Genomic DNA, 19,770 nt, shown 5'->3' with positions numbered 1-19,770 from the left:
CAGTTTGGGATTTTTAAATTTAGTCCTTCGATTTTTACGGATCTAAGTGTGTATGCACCAGTTGTTTATTCTCGTTATAGATAATATTAAAAACACTTTATCCGTTAATTTGCTTTCTTTGTTTCGTCAAACTCGGTTTGGGCATTTTGGATATGCCTGAGTTTGTTTTTCATCCCCAAGTCGTACATAGTTTATTACTAAGGGAAGTTTTACGGCCTAATCCTAAGGAGTTTTGGGCTAAGGTTCTTTGGCCGTTGCATACGGTTTAGTGCCGAAGAATTTTACGATTTACGGTTTAGATTGTTTCGGTGATTGCAACAAGTTGTTGTTTTCACAGAAACAAATCAATTGGTAGAAACATGTTTCCGTGGTGTAAAAACTATTGACAACAAAGCCATCGAGGATGCTTTTTTGTGTAGTCGGTGGGGTTTGGATGAGTCTATTGGTTTGAAAATGGCTGTTTTGTATTTCATTCAGTGTTTTCTTCTTAGCAATACTCCTGACAAAGAAGTGTCTAGGTTTGTTCTAGATGTAGTTGATAGCGGTCGGTGGGATGAGTATTGTTGGGGTAGGGAATCATTTGAATTGACAATTGACTCATTCAAAGGTAGGATTGAGCATGGGATCATTATGAAAAATAGAAAGGCAGAGAAGGGAGGCCAATATGATGGCTGGTATAGGGCATTGGGATGTCCTTGGGTTTTCACTGTTTGGTTTTATGAATGCTGTCCTGCAATGGTGAACTCTTTCTGTAAGAGAGTTTCATCTTCTATTCCCAGGATTCTGAACTGGAGCAACACCATCGTCACCAAAAATCCAACCCTTCGAGACTTGAAGGGCAAGATTTTTGATTTACCTTTGGAGAAGGTACTTTACAGTTTCTTTACTGTTTTTTTCCTGTTTCTTTTCAGTTTTATTTATGTTGTTGTTTTTTGGTTTTTCCAATTGTTTTAATTTTTTTCATATTATGTTTGATTATGCTGTTCAGTTGAAGATAAAAAACATGCGTCCTACTGATGAAGAGAGGCAGCAGCTTCAACTTGACGGTCTATTTCTCGATGAATCTATTGATGAACGTGGTGTAGCGAAGCAATCCTTCGAGGGTGGCTCATCTTCAAAGAAGTCTGATTCAGCAGATATTGATTGGATGAAATCTAAGCTGGAGATGCTCAGTTCGAATCAATCATCATTGGTCGAGGACTTCATTTCGTTGAGGTGTTTTGTTGATTTTAATTTTAAATCCGTAATGACTGTAATTAAGGATATCCAAGAGAAGGTTAATGCCATTCATCGTCGTCCTTCTGACGAGGTATTTATTCTTATTTTATTGTTTAGGTTTTTTTATATTTTTTTTGTATAGTTTCTTTACTGTTTTATTTAAGTTTCATTTATGTTGGTTGATACAGGGAAAGTCATCGGATGAATTAGTAACTCAAGATTCTGATGATGATCCTGATGATGATGATGATGATGATGATGCCGAGGATGATGAGAAGCAATTGCCTGATCCAGAAAATATTGATTCCGACTCCGACGATGGTGGTGAGTTGGTTAAAGTTGGTGGGGATGCTGATGATGCTGACAAGGTCCGTTACCGCCGTTCCTTCGCCTGATGTGAATCCTTCTGAGGATGTTGGAGGGAGTGATAAAAATGTTAAGGATGTTGAGAAGCCGAAGGGCGATGAGTCTCGATTGAAGGGGGACGATTTCTTTGATGGGTTGAGCCAGCTTGTAATAGATGATGATCAAGTTGTGTTGGCTGGCTTGGAGGCTGTTGCTAAAATCAATGTAAGTTTACTTTTAATTGTTTTCAAAAAAACTAGGTTTCTTTTTGGTTGCTCATTAGTTTCTAGTATGTTTTGCAACTGTTTTAATGCATTCTTTATTTTTTAGGTCCCCGCACCCAATCCAGATGTTGTTGGTGAAAAGTCAGATGCCCTTCATACTGATGAAGAAACTGAGGATACTGTCTCTGATACACCTCTGTTGGATAAGAGGAAGCGTGCTCCGGCCTTGAAATCTCCATTTGTTGATTTCGGGTCTGCTGATGTCGGGAGCACTCCAATGGAGCTTATGTCCTCAGGTTCTCAATCAGCTGGGGATGATAGGGATTTCAAAATGGTGACTTATGTGAAGGGCCTTTATGCTCTTAATGATGCTTTTGCTGATCCCGTATCTACCGAGATTGAGGCAAAATTTGACTCTTGGATTGGTGAAGGATTGCTTAAACATCCCAGGTGACTGTTTTTTATTAAATCTGTTTTTGTATTATTTTTTTTTTCCAGTTTTATTCCTGTTTTAATGCTGTTTTTTTGTTGTTGTAGGCATTATAATTGTTATGAAGACGGCGCAAAGAAATTTACCCCGGGTTTTAGGCTAGGTGTTGATTATGTTGAGGATAAAACTTGGTTTTACCATTTGGCCACATGCGACATGTTTATGAACGACTCGGTAAAGTTTCCAATTTATATTGTACTTATGGTAGTTTGTTTTTAGTTTCTTTATAAATGTTTTTTAGTTTTGATACTACATTTCAGTTTTTTTACAGTTGTTAAACCTTTTCATTTGTGTTTCTGTGTTGTTTTTTTTTCTCAGCATATGAACACCATATTCTATTACCTTCGGAAAAAAGGTAAGTATTCTTCCGCTGTGACGTTGAATTTCGCAACCACTGATTGTCTTTTTGATGATTCCATCCAAGCATTGTACCACAAATTTAACAAGGCCAAGTTAATGAAGACTAAGATGTCACACATTCACGCTGCCCACCCAATTGCGCATTACATCCGAGGTATGCGCATTCCCTGTTCCAAGCCTTGGTATGAAGCCGATCACGTGCTTTTCATCATCAATTTAAGAAGGGAAAGTCATTGGGTTTTTGGGCGTCTTGACGTGCACGAAAGGACGTTATTTCTGTACAATTCTTTGAGAACCGCGAAGATGAATGCCGCAGCTAGGAATGCGATGAAGGCTTATTCCGTGTTGCTGCCTTTGTTTTTCGATTTACTTGGGTTCTGGAAGAATAGAGCACAAGTTCCTGCCTCAGTTTCTGACCCTACAGCTCCATTCAGAATCGTGGAGCTTAGTGGTCTTGCGTCTCAGAAGAAGTGAGTGTTTCTTTTAAGTTTCTTTTATGTTGTTTTTTAGTTTCTAATCTGTTTATTTTTTCTCTATGTTTTTTAACAGTGATTGTGGAGCATATGTTGCTGCCTTTGCTGAATTCTTTATACACGGAAAGGATGTCCCTGCAGACTTTGACATCGAAGTTTATCGAACCCGACTTGCTTCACTTTTCTACTCGTACGGACAAAGGAAAATTGACGAAAGTATTGACAGCGAGGATGAGAAGCAAACCAAGTCTTCTAAGGCATCTAAATTGAAGAAATAGGAACTTTTAATTTGGTGGCTCTATTATGTTATTTGTTGAATCTATTTACTTGACAAGTTTTAGTGTTGTTGTGTGTTTAAAACTATGTAGCTGGTTTAAAACTTTTAGGATATTTGACATTCACTCCTTATAATATCTTTATTGTATAGGTTTGTATTTCCCAAAGTTGTGTGTTTTTTTAATTGTTCAAGTTCTTATATACGGTCGCACAACTATGGAGAAACTATTAACCAACTAAATACAAACTATGTTTTCATTTTTCCTAAATAGTGCTATGAATGTATATTTATTCTTCGTATTCCATTAACTCTTTTCCCTTATTCAAGTTATGTTTTATCAATTATTGACTGACTGCCTTTAAAACTGTAAAAGAATAAGTCATTCCGGTACTTAATATTTTACAAAGGGTCGCAACTGTAACAAAACGATTTTGAAACTATTAAAAAACTGTTTCAAATTTCATAAAAATGAAATCCCATGTATTTAGAGCATCACAGATCAACCTGTTTGAATTTGCACACAAAATTAAACAATTCAAATATTTCATATGTATCTATTTTATTGCTTGATTGTTGCATGTCTTTCGATTGTGTCCGTGTTGTCCACATTTGCTGCACCTGTTATGTTTTTTTGTATCCCATTCAGATAAAAACCTTCGTTTCCTTGGTCTTCCAGATCTTATTTTTTGGTTTGGTGGCAGAACAATGATATCTTTTATGTTTTGTGGCACATCCCAAGTTGTGTGATTGTGTACCGGATATGTTGAGCCGCTGTATGTTTCAAGCCATGTTCGCGTGGTGTAATAACCCGAACAGTAGTTGTAAACATTCAAGTTCATCTCTTTTATAACAGCAAGCGCATGAGCACACGGTAACTCATCAAGTTGGAATCAGTTGCAACTGCATGTTTTCTCCTTGAGGTTGATGACCCATGATCTGGTTAGTTCAATGACTTCGAACATGGTCTCGTTTATTGGTTTTACCTGCGGATTAAGTGTAAAACTGTTAATATGTATAACAACGAAAAACAAACTATAAAGAAACTAAAATGCAACTAAAATATTTAACATGTCATTACATTTTCTGTCAATGATTCCACAAAGTTGTCGACTAATTTCTTTTCTGCTGTAGGTGTTAAAAATGTTGTTGTTTTCTGTGCTTTTTTCCTGTTTGTGTATGTCCATTGTTGAATCAATGCTCTCAATGACTCCATCAGTGTTGTGATTGGTAGCTCTCTAGCTGCCAAGTTTGCTGCATTTAGAGATTCAGCAATGTTTGAAGTCATAGTTGAATACCTGTTGTTTTTGCAGTGGTATCTTGACCATTTGTGGTATCCAACTTGTTGTAAATATGGTCTTACACGGATGTCCAAGCTGTCCAACTCGCTCATATGGTATTCAAATTTCCTCTCTGTGTATGCTCTGGCTGCAGCGAAGAATGGTTTATCCAGCTTGCTTGCATTCTTCTTGAAGGTTGCTTTTAGGTTGCTTAACAGGTGGTATACACAATAGCAATGTGTGATTTCTGGAAATACTTGACAAGCTGCCTTACTTATGCTCTCATGTCTATCTGAGATCAAGCACTGTTCCTCTCTAATCCCATATGTTTCTCTCACTTTTGTGAAAAACCATTGCCATGAGTTGTTGTTTTCTGAATCCACAACAGAAAAAGCTAGTGGAAAAATGTGCCCATTTGCATCCTGTGTACAAGCAGAGAGCAGTGTACCTCCATATGTTGATTTAAGGAAAGTTCCGTCAACAACTATTATAGGTTTGCATTTCTTCCATCCTTTTATTGATGCATCCAGTGCGACAAACAAGTACTTGAAGCTGTTGTCATCCTCTGTTTCCATGTGCACTATTGTTCCGGGATTAGTTTTTTGCAACATGTGCAAAAAACCGAACAGCAACCTGTATGATTCGTTGGCTTTTCCTCGTAATTCTTCTTGCGCGTGCTCTTTGCTTCTCCATGCTTTCATGTAGTTCATTCTGACCCCATACTTGTGTTTCATTTCTCCTCTGATGTCTTGTGGCGTTTGAGTTGTTTTTATGTTGGTGAACCGTGGCTTGATGTAGTTTCCAATCAATTTCGTTGTAGCTTGTCTCTTGTCGGCAAATCTGATGTTTAGATCACAAGTGTGTATCACCTTTCTGTCGTACTTTCGAATGATGAATGACTTTGTTGGACCGTTTCTGGATGCTGTTAGTGCCCACTTGCATTTTGGATCCAAACAACAAATCTTGTATGTTCTTGCACATGATTTTTTAACTCTGAATTGGAAGTTGTTCCTAATTGCATAGAAACCAAGCACACTCTGCAGTGTTTCTTTGTCTTTGTATATTTGTGCTTCTTCTATTTCTGGATGATGCGGATCTGTGATTAGTAGTTCGTCATAATCTGTGATTTCTGGTTCCTTTTTTCTGTTGTTTTCCAGTTGCTCAACCATTTCCTCTGCCACAAGTTTTGCATAGTCCATGAAGTCAAAACTTTCTTCCCCAAATTCCAGTACTCTTGCTTCAATTATATGTTGTTGATTTGTTGAGTCTTCTGTTGTTGCTGCATTGTATTCGATTGGTTGGAAGGCGCTTCTATGTGTAATTAATGAATTGTCATTTCCAAAGAATGTTGCATCGATGGTTGTTGTTGGGTTGTTGATGACATTCACACACATTGGGTATGTTGTGAAGTCGGGGTCTTTCAGTTTGAGTTGTATGTAGAAATGCAGGCTTTGATCATCCTTTATCCTCAATGGTTGGTATCCTTCCTTCACTTGATATTTCAGTTGCAAAACAGTGTTTTCTTGGTTGCATTCCAGGGCATCTTTGAGTTTCTGTTGCAAATCTTCATAGTTACAATTGGCAGAAATGTAGTGTCCACTGGCTTCATAATTTTCATAATTCATTCGATCATCGAATTTTCCATTGTAGAAGACTAGGAATGGAATGTCTTTCCTTTCCTGTGTTTTTGCAATGGTTATTAGTCCGAGGCAACGAATTTTAAAACTGGTTTTATTATGTTATGAAATAGAGTACAAACTTACTTCTATCTCTGTTCCTTTGTTCAAGCATTGTATTTCCTGTCCTGATTCCTGATTTTGCCATTTTTTTGGTTGTTAATAAACTACAAAGAAACGAGAATAAAACTATTAAGAAACTTCATTTAAATTTTGGGAAGCTAACCATTTCTCAAACTGTTCTGTCCTCTATCTTTTCCACAATAAATTCCTGCAAAAAACGTAATGAAACTATTATTAAATGATTATGCAACTGTAAACCAACTGAAAAACCACAATTATATCCCCAAAATTACATAGTTCTTACGCATTGTCATTTTTCATCATGTTTATTCGAATCAGATCGATTTACAACTATTATAAAACTAATTTGCTACCATTAACATACATCTTACCTTGTATATATGCTAGCTCTTGGTACTTGTCATATAACACTTCTTCATGATTTCTAAACCATTTTCAAACGATAATGCAACTGTAAGCCAACGCAAAAAAAAAATAAAAAAAAGTTATTAGTATCCCTTGTTTCCTTAATCAGAATCAGTTCTTGTTTATGGGTTTTACCATATGAATTGCCTGTTGCACACCATTGAATCAACCAGAATGCAACTAAAAATGATGTGTATCATTGTTGAAAAAAAAAATCAGTTCATACCTTTTTTTTAGATTTGAGGGGGAGCTCCAGATCTGTTCAATACAGATTTACATTGCTTCAATCTGAATTTTCGACGATCGTTTGAGTGATATTGCACTATAAAAACCGAAATCAAATGTTGAATTTCAGTTTCTCCACGGTTGTCCTGCTCTTTTTTTTTAAAAAATTGATGTTTAGATCGTTGGATTTGATCGTTTCCTATTGAAATTCGACGGGATTTACAGCTGTTTTACGTTCGATCTGGTTTCATTATGGTTGCGTGGCCGACTGCATCGATGGAGCTTCATTCATCCTCTCCGTTTGTGACGTGCGGCTGAAGGTAAGGGCAAGTGGTATTTTTGTAATATTTTCCTTTTGGGCTGTACAAATGTTCATTGGGCCGGCCCACAGTATTGTTGTAATATTTTTCCCTTTTTAGAATATTCCTGTTTTTTTCCCAAATATATATGCAAATATAAAAATATAGGGTTTTTTTTTTTATTTTTTAAGTGTAGCGTAATGGTATTTTACAATTATTTAATAGCTTAATAGTTTCAAGGTCCTAGTTCGAACCCATGACCTCTCCCTTTTTTCCATCCCCCTCACCACTAAGCTAGCCTTAGTGGCTACAGATGCATTCTCTACTTGTTTTGGCATTTAGAAAAAAAATTAGTGTATTTTTTTTTTCATATTCATGTACGTTATAGTTATTTAAGATATTTTACAAAATTTTAAGAAATTCAGAATAATTTACTATATAAAAAATAATGTTCAAATAGTCTATTTTATACACTGCTTGAATGTAATTTTTAGCGTGTTAAACTTTTTTAAATTTCTTAAAATTTTACAAAATGTCTTAAATAAGTATAATTTTCATGACCATGAGAAAAAAATTGACAACAAAATTATTTTGGATACTAAAACATATAGAAATGTATCGGTATATCTTTTTTAAGAGGGTGCATTATAAAATTTTCCAAAACTATATATACATTTTTAAAGGTTTGCTTCAAAATCTCAAAACTAAAAAAACATACTGCGCTTTGCGTGCGGTTGTATTTTATAAGTAATAATTAAGTCATAAAATTATATTAAATTTAAAATTTTGATTATATTTTTTTTTAATAATATAAATAATTATTTTACTATTTCTTATTCTTAATAAAAAAAAATATTATAGTCTTTATTTTTTATTATTTTAAACTTAATAAATAATCATTTTTAATTAATTAACTTATTAGAGACATTCCGCATTTGTGTGTGGTTATTTAAAATCATATATAATATAAATTAAAGTTTCATAAAAAAAATACGTGGGAGTTATCGAATCTCAGTCTCGTCTACAACTAGTTTGAGCCCTATCTTCTAATGCTCTTATAAAATTTAATTAATTTCTTATAACTCTCTAAATATTTTAAACTTGACTTAATTAAAACTATTTAATACATACATACATTTTTATTACAAAAGATTAATTATTTTTCTTTTTGAGAGAAAATACTAACAGAGTAAATCGGTGGAGAGATATTCTCCAACAAAAAACAAGCTTCATCCAACCCTAAAACATGTCTAGCCAACCATGAGCCGTCATATTGGCATTATGCTTAACATGAGAAATAGACACATTAGGGAGAGAAAATAGAAGACAAGTTATGCCTACAATTAAACCTTTACAAGAGGAAATTGCAAGATAAGGAGCAGTCAAATCATTAGAAACTAAAAGTTAATCCGTTTTCAATATGTGTAATCGGCACGTCCATGTGTAAAATCCAATTTATGTTGTGGAACAAAGTTTTAGCCTTCATTTCATGCGATGCAAGATTGCCAATAATTGGCTTAGACAAGGCACCAATGACTTGGCCAAGGGAATCGCGAGCAATCGCGCCAACACTAATTATATGACGATGAGGATCCAAAGTAGCGTCTGTTAAGTTTTATGCCCTAAATAAAACTCCATTTCAATGTAATCTATTTTATTCAACATCAATAAAGAAACAGAAGTATTTTTCATTCATTTGTGTATGTTTTGGTTCACTTTATCAATTGCTTGTCTATTTGATTTATAAATTCATCTTAAACCCTTTTCACATACTTGATCATGTTTATTGTGCTGTCATCACATTGGAAAGTAAACATGACTATGTGAATAAAGTTTCCTAGATTTATCAGACACAGGGTTTTACTGATATGATAATCTACAACAAGAGTTTACTTGTATTTGGAGAAATACTATATTCTTTCCAGAACATTGGTTAAAGTAAAGCTCAGGTTGGATGTATGGAGTATGCATCGGAAGGGACCGATATTGAACTTTGACTTAGATTTAATTAAACTTACCGTAAAATCTATTCAAGTCAATATCGCCAAGTTGATCCTAGATCAAATGTTCTTAATCCTGTTATGATTAGGCTCAATCTTGAAAGGCTATTCCTGTTCTTTGATTTGTTAGTTAAGCCTACTTTTAGGTCAGGGTGATACGTATATTTTGGAAACACGGTAGTGCAATTGAGTGGGAGCGCTAGCATAAACATGGAATCTATAGCTTCAATCTGGCGAATAGTAAGCAAAGGATGATCTCCTTCGAGCTTGACCAAACGAACATAAATGGTGGAGTACTCATTTCACATAAGCTAAAATATCATTTATACGGGGTCAAGTGTTTTAAGGATAAAATACATAGTAGGGTGTTACAGTAATCTAATCCCTTTACAGTATAGATCATTCATATAGAGGATCATTGATCACATTAGGATTATAACAATGGATAACTAATGATGCGTCTATATGGTGGAACATAGGGCTGTACAAAAAAATTTGTAAACTGCCCAAACCGAATAACCCGCCCAAACCGAACCGAAAAAACCGATAAAAATTACAAACCGAAATAACCCGAAAAAATTACAAACCGCCCAATCTGTTAATTGGGCGGGTTGAAAATAGGTCCAACCCGCCCAATTAAACCGACCAACCCGACCAACCCGATTTTGCACCTTTATTTTTTTTTTTAAAACTTTTAAGTTTTTATTATATATAATATAAATGATTAAATATATAATAATATAAAGTTATATACTTAATTAGTTTTAAAGTCATATATATGGTATTGTAGTTTAGTGGAATGTGATATTTTTAATTTTTGTTGATTTCGACTTTAAAACTAAAAAAAAAAAAAAAGTTTGGCCGGTTTGGGCGGGTTAACCCGACCAAACCGCCCAAACCGTTGGTCGGTTTATAGATTTTTTTTTTTTAAATTGGGTGGGTTGCACTTAAATTTTAGCAACCCGAATTTTAGATTGGGTTAGAAAATATATAGGATAAACCACCCAAACCGACCAATGTACAGCCCTAGTGGAACATATAGAGCATTCTATATACTGAGAGTGCAATTCTAAGTTCTATGCGTGGATTCAACGAAGAATTAATAAGTTAGTGAATTTTAGTGCTAAATTCTTGATCTACTTATTGGAAGTTCGGTTATATAGACCCATGGTCCCCGCACTAGTTGAGATAATATTGTTTGTAAGACTCATGTAATTGGTTTTGATTAATCCCTTATAATTCACAAATTAGACTATGTCTGTTTGTGAATTTTTCACTAAGTAAGGGCGAAATTGTAAAGAAAGAGATAATAGGGGCATATTTGTTAATTATGATACTTTGTATGGTTCAATTAATAAATATGATAAATGACAATATTATTTAATAATTATTTATAGTTATTAAATAGTTAGAATTGGCATTTAAATGGTTGAATTAGGAAATTGGCATTTTTGAGAAAATCAGATACAAAAGTGTTAAAATTGCAAAATTGTAAAAGCAAGGCCCAAATCCACCTAGCCATGGCCGGCCACTTTTGTAGGCTTTTTAAATTGATATTTTCATTATTTTAATGCCAAATAATTCAAACCTAACCCTAGTGGAATGCTAAAAATAGATAGTGAAGGCTTCAGGAAAATTACACTTTCTGAATCAGAAAAACCTGACCCTTCTCTCTCTTCCTTGGCCGCCACTCTCTCTCTCTCTTCTTCCTTAGAATGTCGAAATTACCTTAGTGATTAGAGTAGTGCCTACACACAGCAAGCAATACCTCAATCATAGTGAGGAAGATCGTGAAGAAAGATCATCAGCAAAGGAGTTTCAACATCAAGGATTCAGAGAAAGAGATCCAGGTTCAGATCTTGATAATACTCTGTTACAAAAAGGATACAAGGGTTAGAGATCTGAACGGAAGGAGTCATTTAATTCCGCTGCACCCAATGTAAGGTTTCTTTAACTTTATATGTGTTTAATTTATCGTTTTAGAAAGTTCTTATTTAGGAGGTTAATAAACATACTTGTGAGTAGATCTAAGATCCTGGTGAAATAAATTCCAACAACGTCCACATTGAGTTTTATGGCATTCAATCGTGGAGGTTGCCATGGGATACAATAAGAGAGGTGATGGGGTTGTTTTCGAGAGCTGCCAGCAATAGAAAGTGGTCGTGATAGTTGAGTAGCAGCAGGTCTAAACTTCGCTTGAGAAGTGTATAAATTTTGCAAGTAGTTTGTAGTAAAAGAGGCTACGATCTTCGCTGGTTTGGTAGTGTGACCGTGGACAACTCGATTCCGCTCAATCCAAATACACCATAGGGTGCAAATTATGTGCTCCATTTCTGGTTTTGTGTCGATAGTGTTGGAATATATTTTACCAAGATCTAAATTTACTAACAAGTATGTTTATTAACATCCTAAATATGAATTTCTAAAATAATAGAATTTAAAAACATATAAAGTTTGAGTAACCTTACATTGATTGCAGCGGAATATAATGACTCCTCCCACTCAAATCTCTAACCCTTGTTCCTTTCTATCGTAGAGTATTATCATGATCTGAGCCTGATTCTCTTTCAGGTGTTTGGATCTTCACAGTCTTACACACTATCATTGAGTACTAAAGTTGATATGGATGGGCGCAACACTCACTCACTAATGGCTCGAATATTGTTGAAGAACACTCAAGAGATTTCAAAAATTAGAAGAAGAAGAAGAAAGAAGAAGGAGGTCTTAAAACTCTAGTTGTCTGACAGAATGAAAATTAGGTTTAAAAGTATTAGTTGGATTATGAAACTATCATATTCTTTTTATACTAATTCTCTTTTAAAACTAATAGCTAAAATAAGGATTAAGTGGCCAGCCATATGTGGGCCCCATTAATTATATGTTTGCCTTTTTTTAAAACTATTTATATATTATTTCACAAATATCATATTTTCTAATTTTAATCTTATAAATGCCAAAACTATCTATTTAATAATTATAATTAATTATCAAATAAAATTATCATTTATATTATTTATTAATTAGACTCCACAAAGTCTCTTAATTAACAAATAAACCATAAATCTCTTTTCATCACAATTAAGGCATAACTTAGTGAAAATTCATAAATAAGACATAGTTTAATTTTAGAATTATAATTGATTAATCAAATTCAATTAACTGAGTCTTACAAGCAATATTGTCTCAACTAATATGGGGACTATGGGCCTACATAACCAAGCTTCCAATAAGTAGCTCTAGAATTTACCAAGTAATTTCTCTAACTTATTAATTCCTCCTTGCACTACTATAGATTTAGAATTGCAATCTCAATTATATAGAGTGCTTTATATGTTCCATGATATAGATACGTTATGAAATTATCTATTGTTATAATCCTAATAGTCAATGATCCTCTATAGATGATCTACATTTAGTAGGGACAAATTTACCGTTACGCCCTTCAATGTATTTTATCCTTAAAATACTTAGCTACCTATAAATGATATTTCAGTGAACTAATATAATCACTGAAATGAGTACTCAATCATTTATCTCTATTAAGCCAAGCTTGAAGGAAATAATTGTTTCACTTCCATGTCCAGATAGATGCTATAAATTCCGTATCTATGATTAGTGTTCTCACTCAATTGAACTAACATGTCCTTAATCTATGTCACGAGAAGATCCATTGGTCAACTTTAACGAACAGATTGAAGAACATAAATAATACAACTAAACTAGAGCCTAACCATCTCAGGATTGAGATCATTGTATCTAAGATCAACTAGGTGATATTGAATCAGATAGATATTGCGGTAAGTTTATTATATCTTATCCAAGTTCAATATGGTCCCTTTTCGATGCATACGCCATACATCCAACCCAAGCTTACTTTAACAAATATCCTGGAAAGGACATAACACTTATCCAAGGTGCAAGTAAACTACATTGTAGATTATCCTATCAGTTAAACCCTGTGTATTGATAAATTATAGGAACACATATAATCACATAATCTTGATTACTTTAATATGGTTTTGACTGTTTTATGCATGAGGCTTTGATTTGTATTGTATGCAGAATTAAGATCATTTAGCCATGAATAAAACAGTCAAAACCATATTAAAGTTTAGAAATCTTTAATCAATGATTGCTAGTACGATTCACTGATATCATTATTCAGTGCAAGTAAGCTCAATTTAGATTACTAATGTAGCATGAAATCTAAGTGAATGTGTTGTATATAATAGAGATTTTATATGACAAGGATCAATATGAATAAAGCATTCTTTATCAAACTTACTATTTACTATAAAGACCTAATTCATATCATAATGATGATCAATAGTAGATCCGCCTATATCTTAAGTAATCACGAACTCCTCTTCATGCTATTAGTTTCTTTGATTCACTCGTTAAAGTTTCTTATAGAAGATAATTCTTACAGCTTCGATTTTGGAAACCTAATAATATGGATGACTAGGAACATGATCTACAATAATGGAATCCTAACTTTCCTAATGGATCAAACGTTGGTTCCCTTTATGTGTTAATTATAGAATTGAAAAGTTACGCATAAATTTAGATTGGATCTAGATTATACTTTCACAAGTGAATTAAAGGTACTAAAGGATAAAAAAGTAATTAGAAGGGTAAAATTGGTATTTTAACCAAAACTAATTATGAATCAACACTAGGAAGGTTAGTCATTGGAATTGATTATATCAATGGACACTGCAGTAAAGCTTAGTAAATATAATTCTATAATTAATAAGAGTTCATTTCCATATTTATAATGGAGTAATCATAGAATTAATAAACAAGATTATTTAATTTATGAGATTCAATAAATAAATTTAGTTTATTGGAGCATAGAATTATTAGTCCATGGTCCTTGGATTGCCACCTTAAAACACTATCAAGGGGTGAGATAAAAGTTATGTATGGAAGTTCAGAAAAATCTATTTATAACTATCAAAATAATAATTTTTATTTTTGTAATAAATAATTTATTTTTCAAATTAATTAAATAGGGAAAAGACAAAAATTATCAGGACAAAAGGCACATCCCTTGTCTTAAGTTAGACAGAGGGAGGTTCCACATGCACTGTGTCTAGACACAGTGCATGCGCCCAACATATGTAGGGTTCTCTATTGGTTTTGTCTTTTTGGGTTAATTAATTAAATTTCTATGATAAGTATTTGAATTTAAAAAATACTTGATATATTCTCTCAAGTGGTTAAGAGATTCCCTCAATCAGTTATAAGATATAAATATCTAAACTGAATTCGGTTATATTATTTATTCAAATAATTAAATATGATTTAATAAATAATTTGATTTAAATAATCAATTAAATAAAACATTTATTGGGTTTATTTAAATAGATTGTATAACAAGGTTCTATGTAGCTTTTGATATAGAATTTTTGACGTAACTTTTTTGAAAGTCGAAAAAGGTTTTACTAGTAAACCTTTTTCTCTCTATCACTAAAGAAATAATTATTGATCATGTGTTGAGATTAAATCAAGAACATCATATACACTATTATCCTACTAGCTCACATTAATCTGTGTGTGGTGAAAGATCTAGAAGATTAAGGTGTGAGTTTTGTCATTACCGTTATGAGGATACAACTTGCAAAAAAATCAAGGATACCCTGATAGACATTAAGAGGTAAATATTATTTTTATCTATTTACTTTTAGTTTAATATATATATATATATGGTGATTTTGAGTATATGGTACAATGATAATTAAAACAATTCTTCCGTTGCGTACTTGATTTAGTACCATAAAACTAACTTATTTATCTTCTAGAGTGAGAGGAGCCTTTGACAATGCCTATCTCATATCTGCCTGAGCAGTCCACTCACTAGACACCACGTGGACCATTCTGCGCTTCCATCTCAATCAATCATTAGGTGGTAACACATATTCTTCCCAAAAGTATGGACACCATCTATTATCACCACTTGATTATTTTTTTTAAACTAACCCAAATCTACATCTCTCGTGATTGTTGAGCTCGCAATTAATTTTTATATTTAAATTGTATAAATTTTAAAAATAATAAAAAACAAAGTCCTTTTTTCCTCTCTTAAGTGATGTTGGCCTCTTCTTTTCTAACAATAGAAAAATCCAATAACAATAATATATATATGATCAATGATGACGATTTTCACCATGAGGGGAATTGTGAGATGTTTGGAATTTAGGTTGAGTGAGGAAAATAAAGCTTTAGACGATGGATGGTGACAACAAGGGCAAGTGAGGATTTTCTAATGCTTTATGCTTCATGAGCATGAAACCGTTCAAAAAAATGGTGTATTTAAATACAAGCATTTCAATGCTTACGCTAATGCTTTTGAATTGGGAATGAGCATTTAAATGTTTGTTTGTAATTAAGAGTAGCAATATAAATTAAATAAACTATTTTACATGAACTAAATTTTTTGGAGAGTTGGACCTCTACGAAATTAAGACTCTTGGTGGAGACATTGGAGCCCAACCTACTTCTGAAAAAAAAAATGAAAGAACCACTCCTCTCAAAAAAGAAAGCTTATCGAAGGCTCTACTTCTCTATGATCCTGACTTAAGAAAATTCTTTGTCAACACCTGGGAGTTGTTCATGATTTTTCTTAAGATAAGGATGAGCTGAAGCAGGTTGCTATTGATGGTGATTGTTGCAATCCTTTAACTATTGAAGATTTCTTGAAGAATGATTTGTGTTCTGGTTGTTGTTTCAACCACATTTCAAAGGAAGAGCTTAGAGTCTGGCTGGATGGTTTGAACACACTGGTGATTGGTACGACCCTGATTGATGATGCTGGCTCTCGTGTTTCATCCCACACGGATACCCCTGTGGAGGAGGATGTCTCAACTCCTCCACAAGAGTCATGAGAGGGGTAGCTTGGAAATGTAGAGGGTTGGGGTAGATCTCTACAGTTCGCAAGCTGAAGTCTTGGTTTGGTCTTGCTCTTCTGACTTCATTTTTCTGACTGAACTAAAGATCGATGTTACTCCATTGGTACATATACTTAATAGACTTCATTTTTACTTAAATATTTCTGTTCCCACTGTTGGTTGTGCAGGGGTATTATTTTAGCTTGAAAATCTGGCTTTGTGCTTAAAAGTTTGTTTGCTCTAGCAATCAAACTTCAAGCTTGGTTTATTCGGACCCCCTCTCACCTGTAGGTCCTCTCTTGTGTTTATGGCCCTCCTTATTTCTATGCTAAAAAAAAGTTCTGGGCTGAGATTATGAAGGTTGGGATAAATTTGGTGGCCCTTGGTTAATTTTGGGAGATGCTAATTTTGTTCTTAATGAGTCAGAGATAGAAAGTTATAAAGGGAAGGACCATTTCATTCCTATCATTTTGAACTTGGTGAATTTTCAAGGTCTACTTAATTTTCCAATCAATGGGGACAAGTTAACATGGGATAATCATAGGTCTTGCAATGCACATGTAAATTCAACGCTTGATAAGGGGCTTGTTAATGAGGGATGGAACTTGTTACTCCCAATAGCGGTCCTTCGTTCTTTTTAGACAAGTAACTCAGATCACATGCCTCTTTGCTTATACTTCAATGGGATAGAAGCTAAGTTTAAAAGGGGCTTCAAATTTGAAGAAGGGTGGACTTGAGATGAAAGAAGTAACCTAATGGTTGCCCATGCTTGGGATTCTATTATTCACCCTTGGGACCCAACCAAAATGTTCAAAAATATTAAGGCTACTTGGATTGCCATCCTTCCGTGGAATAAACTCCAATTTGGGAATATTGACTCTATCATGAAAGATCTAGAAGCTAAACTTGACAGTTTACAAAAACTTCCCATGGGTACGAGAGACTGCAGATTGAGCATGAGATTTGAATTGCCCTCAATAGGGCGCTGGAAAGGAAAACTATTTATTGGAAACAAAGGGCTCAAATATCGTGGCTTAAAGAGGGTGATAAATGCTCAACATTATGTTTTCTTTCTGCTACTTTTAGGGGGAGACGTAATGTTATTGAAAGCATTTTGGATAAAAATGACACCTGGCTCCATACCTAGGAGCTGATTAGAAAAGATTTTTTTTTTTTGAATTTTTCAGTGGGATCTTCCATAAAAGTAACAACGAGCCGATACTTAACTGTGTTAACCTAATTCCTGATCACCTATCTCTTAAGGACCAGGAAGAACTTCTTCAACACAGGTACTATGCATAAGGGGGTTTTTTCTACAAACTTAGCTCTCTTCTCGGAAATTCAGAACATGAAGAGGACTCACCAGTTTAGACCTATTTCTCTTTACAATGTATCATATAAAGTCATCTTTAAAATTATTGCAAATAGAATTAATCCCATTCTTCATAAAATTATCTTCCCCACTCAAGTAGTGTTTGTTCCTAGTAGGAATATCCAAGACAATAATGTGATCATTCAGGAAATTTTCCACACTTTTAATAGGAAAAAGGGCAAAGAGGGGTTCTTTTCCATCAAAATTGATCTTATGAAAGCCTATGACAAGCTTAGTTGGCACTTTGTTGATCATTTCTCATATATTTTTGGGGAAGCTAAAGGTGTGTGAAATTGTCTTGTAAAATTCTGTGACTGGTTGGGACAACAAGTCAGCTAAAAACCTCCATTTTTTTTCAGTAAGAATACCTCTGAGAATATGAAGGTGGAGATTAGAAATGCTCTTGGGATTGGTGATCCGAAGGGCAACATCAAATACTTTAACCTCCCATTATTTCGTTCTAGATAGAAGGATGTAGATTTTATCTTTATTATGGATAGCTTGACCTCTAAATTGCAAGGGTGAAATCAAAAAATGTTGTCTAAGGTCAGTCGTGCCACTCTTATAAAATTGATGGGGTTGGCTATGCCTGTTTATGCCATGCAAACTACCAAACTCTCTAATTACCTTGTATCAAAAAATTGATGGCTTGGTTTAAGATTTTTGGTGGAGTTTTGATAAAGGGAATCATAGGATCCATTTGAAAGCTTGGGATAAGTTGTGCCTCCCTAAATCCCGTGGTGGAATTGGCTTCTAAAAAACTACAGAAATAAATCAAGCCTTATTGGTTAAGTGGGGATGGAAATTACTTGTCGAATGTCAGTCATTGTGTTGCAAGATCTTAAAAGGTAAATTACTTAGAGGTAAGGACATTCTCAAGTGTAAGGCTAAGGTATCAGACTCATGGTAAAGACTTCTTTTTGAAGTCAAATGGTGTGCCGACTCATGATTACAGTAAAGTGGCTGACCTGTTAGCAAATACTGGAGACCGGGACATTCAAAAGCTACTACACTTATTTGATAATGAAACTATTGCTGCCATTTTGAAGGGGGTAGACCCTCTGGTCAGGGGAATGATCATTGGGTTTGGACTAAGGAAGGTAATGTTCGTTTCTCTAGTAAGTCAGCCTATTTAATCCAAGCTTCGCAACGGACGCCCCATTGTGAGGCTGCTCCCTCCCTCTGGAACAAGCTCTGGAACAGCAAAACCCTTAAGCGCCCCAAAGTCATGTGGTGAAGCATTTTGTCTGATACGCTCCTAAAAAGATCGACCTTGAATAAATGATTCCATATTGTGACAATGGCTGCCTGATTTGTGGGATATAGGAGGAATCTGTTGAGCACCTCTTTCTCAATTGCAACTTGACCTCACTTATGACACTCATCTCCATGGGGTATCTTCCCTGTTTCTGATACAGGTATTCGTATGTGAGATTGGGTCAAATTTATTTAGAGTCTTAAACACAAAGGCATAAATACATATGAGGTCTTCCTTCATGTATCTATTGTTATTGACACGATCTAGCGAGTTCAGAATGATAAGGTACATAATAATAAGATGGATAATGTGAATTAATGGATTGACTCTATTCTTTACTCTTATGGAGATTCAGAGCATCCCTTATCCTTTCCCTTCCTCCGACCCATTTTGTCGACTGGTGTCCTCTTCTTTAAGATTGGCTCAAATTGAAGTGTGACGTAAAAGTGGAGATGGAACACATGTGTATTGCAGTTGTAGCTAGAGACCACCTTGGTGAGGTGATTTGGGTGAATACGACAAAATTGGCATTTTTAGATGCACTTTGTGGTGAGGTTGTCGATGTTTGCTTGGCTTTGGAGGTGGCAAAGGATAAAGGCTGCAAGTTCACCATTGTGAAAAGTGATTCTAAGGTAGTGATCAATTCTATCAATAGCATGGACTCTAAATGAGAAATTATGAATTACTCATTTTGTAAAAAAATTATTTCTTCCTTTGTTAGTTGTTTTGTAGTACTTTAAGAGCTTGTAATTTTATAGCCCACAATTTAGCAAAGTTGACTTTTATCCACAACCAATTCAGACGTTTATCTATTTCGTCAATTGCTAAGAGCATCTTTTATAATGACCGCGAGGTCCAACATTTATCTATCTAATGAACATTGCTTTTCAAAAAAAA

General features: G+C 34.3%; 3 protein-coding genes across 3 annotated transcripts; 2 read left to right on the top strand and 1 right to left on the bottom strand.

The window, feature by feature from the left end:
• Positions 1 to 396: 396 nt before the first annotated feature.
• LOC133036934 (uncharacterized) lies at positions 397 to 1,613 on the top strand. The gene is made up of 3 exons (XM_061113714.1): positions 397 to 867; positions 989 to 1,309; positions 1,407 to 1,613. Exons 1-3 carry the CDS (start codon positions 454 to 456, stop codon positions 1,611 to 1,613), a joined length of 942 nt encoding a protein of 313 aa, XP_060969697.1. The 5' UTR covers positions 397 to 453.
• A 2-nt stretch (positions 1,614 to 1,615) lies between these two features.
• Positions 1,616 to 3,388, top strand: LOC115713202 (uncharacterized). Its single transcript, XM_061113713.1, has 5 exons — positions 1,616 to 1,788; positions 1,894 to 2,237; positions 2,325 to 2,451; positions 2,596 to 3,107; positions 3,187 to 3,388. The coding sequence occupies exons 2-5, from the start codon at positions 2,065 to 2,067 to the stop codon at positions 3,386 to 3,388; spliced, it is 1,014 nt and encodes a 337-aa protein (XP_060969696.1). The 5' UTR covers positions 1,616 to 1,788; positions 1,894 to 2,064.
• A 415-nt stretch (positions 3,389 to 3,803) lies between these two features.
• On the bottom strand, positions 3,804 to 6,926 carry LOC133037218 (uncharacterized). Its single transcript, XM_061114100.1, has 5 exons — positions 6,796 to 6,926; positions 6,567 to 6,611; positions 6,428 to 6,475; positions 4,466 to 6,343; positions 3,804 to 4,370 (listed from the first exon to the last, which is right to left on the bottom strand). Exons 2-5 carry the CDS (start codon positions 6,567 to 6,569, stop codon positions 4,278 to 4,280), a joined length of 2,022 nt encoding a protein of 673 aa, XP_060970083.1. The 5' UTR covers positions 6,570 to 6,611; positions 6,796 to 6,926; the 3' UTR covers positions 3,804 to 4,277.
• Between the last annotated feature and the right edge of the window lie 12,844 nt (positions 6,927 to 19,770).

The sequence above is a fragment of the Cannabis sativa genome, chromosome 4 (genome assembly GCF_029168945.1).
Source record: "Cannabis sativa cultivar Pink pepper isolate KNU-18-1 chromosome 4, ASM2916894v1, whole genome shotgun sequence".
Lineage (NCBI taxonomy): Eukaryota > Viridiplantae > Streptophyta > Magnoliopsida > Rosales > Cannabaceae > Cannabis > Cannabis sativa.
This window is presented reverse-complemented; position numbering and strand designations above follow the sequence as displayed.

Excerpts from the sequence above, each read along its gene's own strand:
- LOC115713202 (XM_061113713.1), top strand. The coding sequence starts at position 2,065 with ATGGAGCTTATGTCCTCAGGTTCTCAATCAGCTGGGGATGATAGGGAT. Across the intron at positions 2,238-2,324 it reads GGATTGCTTAAACATCCCAG|GCATTATAATTGTTATGAAG; the intron begins GTGACTGTTTTT and ends TTGTTGTTGTAG. Across the intron at positions 2,452-2,595 it reads ACATGTTTATGAACGACTCG|CATATGAACACCATATTCTA; the intron begins GTAAAGTTTCCA and ends TTTTTTTCTCAG.
- LOC133036934 (XM_061113714.1), top strand. The coding sequence starts at position 454 with ATGGCTGTTTTGTATTTCATTCAGTGTTTTCTTCTTAGCAATACTCCT. Across the intron at positions 868-988 it reads TTGATTTACCTTTGGAGAAG|TTGAAGATAAAAAACATGCG; the intron begins GTACTTTACAGT and ends TATGCTGTTCAG. Across the intron at positions 1,310-1,406 it reads ATCGTCGTCCTTCTGACGAG|GGAAAGTCATCGGATGAATT; the intron begins GTATTTATTCTT and ends TGGTTGATACAG.
- LOC133037218 (XM_061114100.1), bottom strand. Across the intron at positions 6,344-6,427 it reads ACAAAGGAACAGAGATAGAA|GAAAGGAAAGACATTCCATT; the intron begins GTAAGTTTGTAC and ends GCAAAAACACAG. Across the intron at positions 4,371-4,465 it reads TGGAATCATTGACAGAAAAT|GTAAAACCAATAAACGAGAC; the intron begins GTAATGACATGT and ends CTTAATCCGCAG.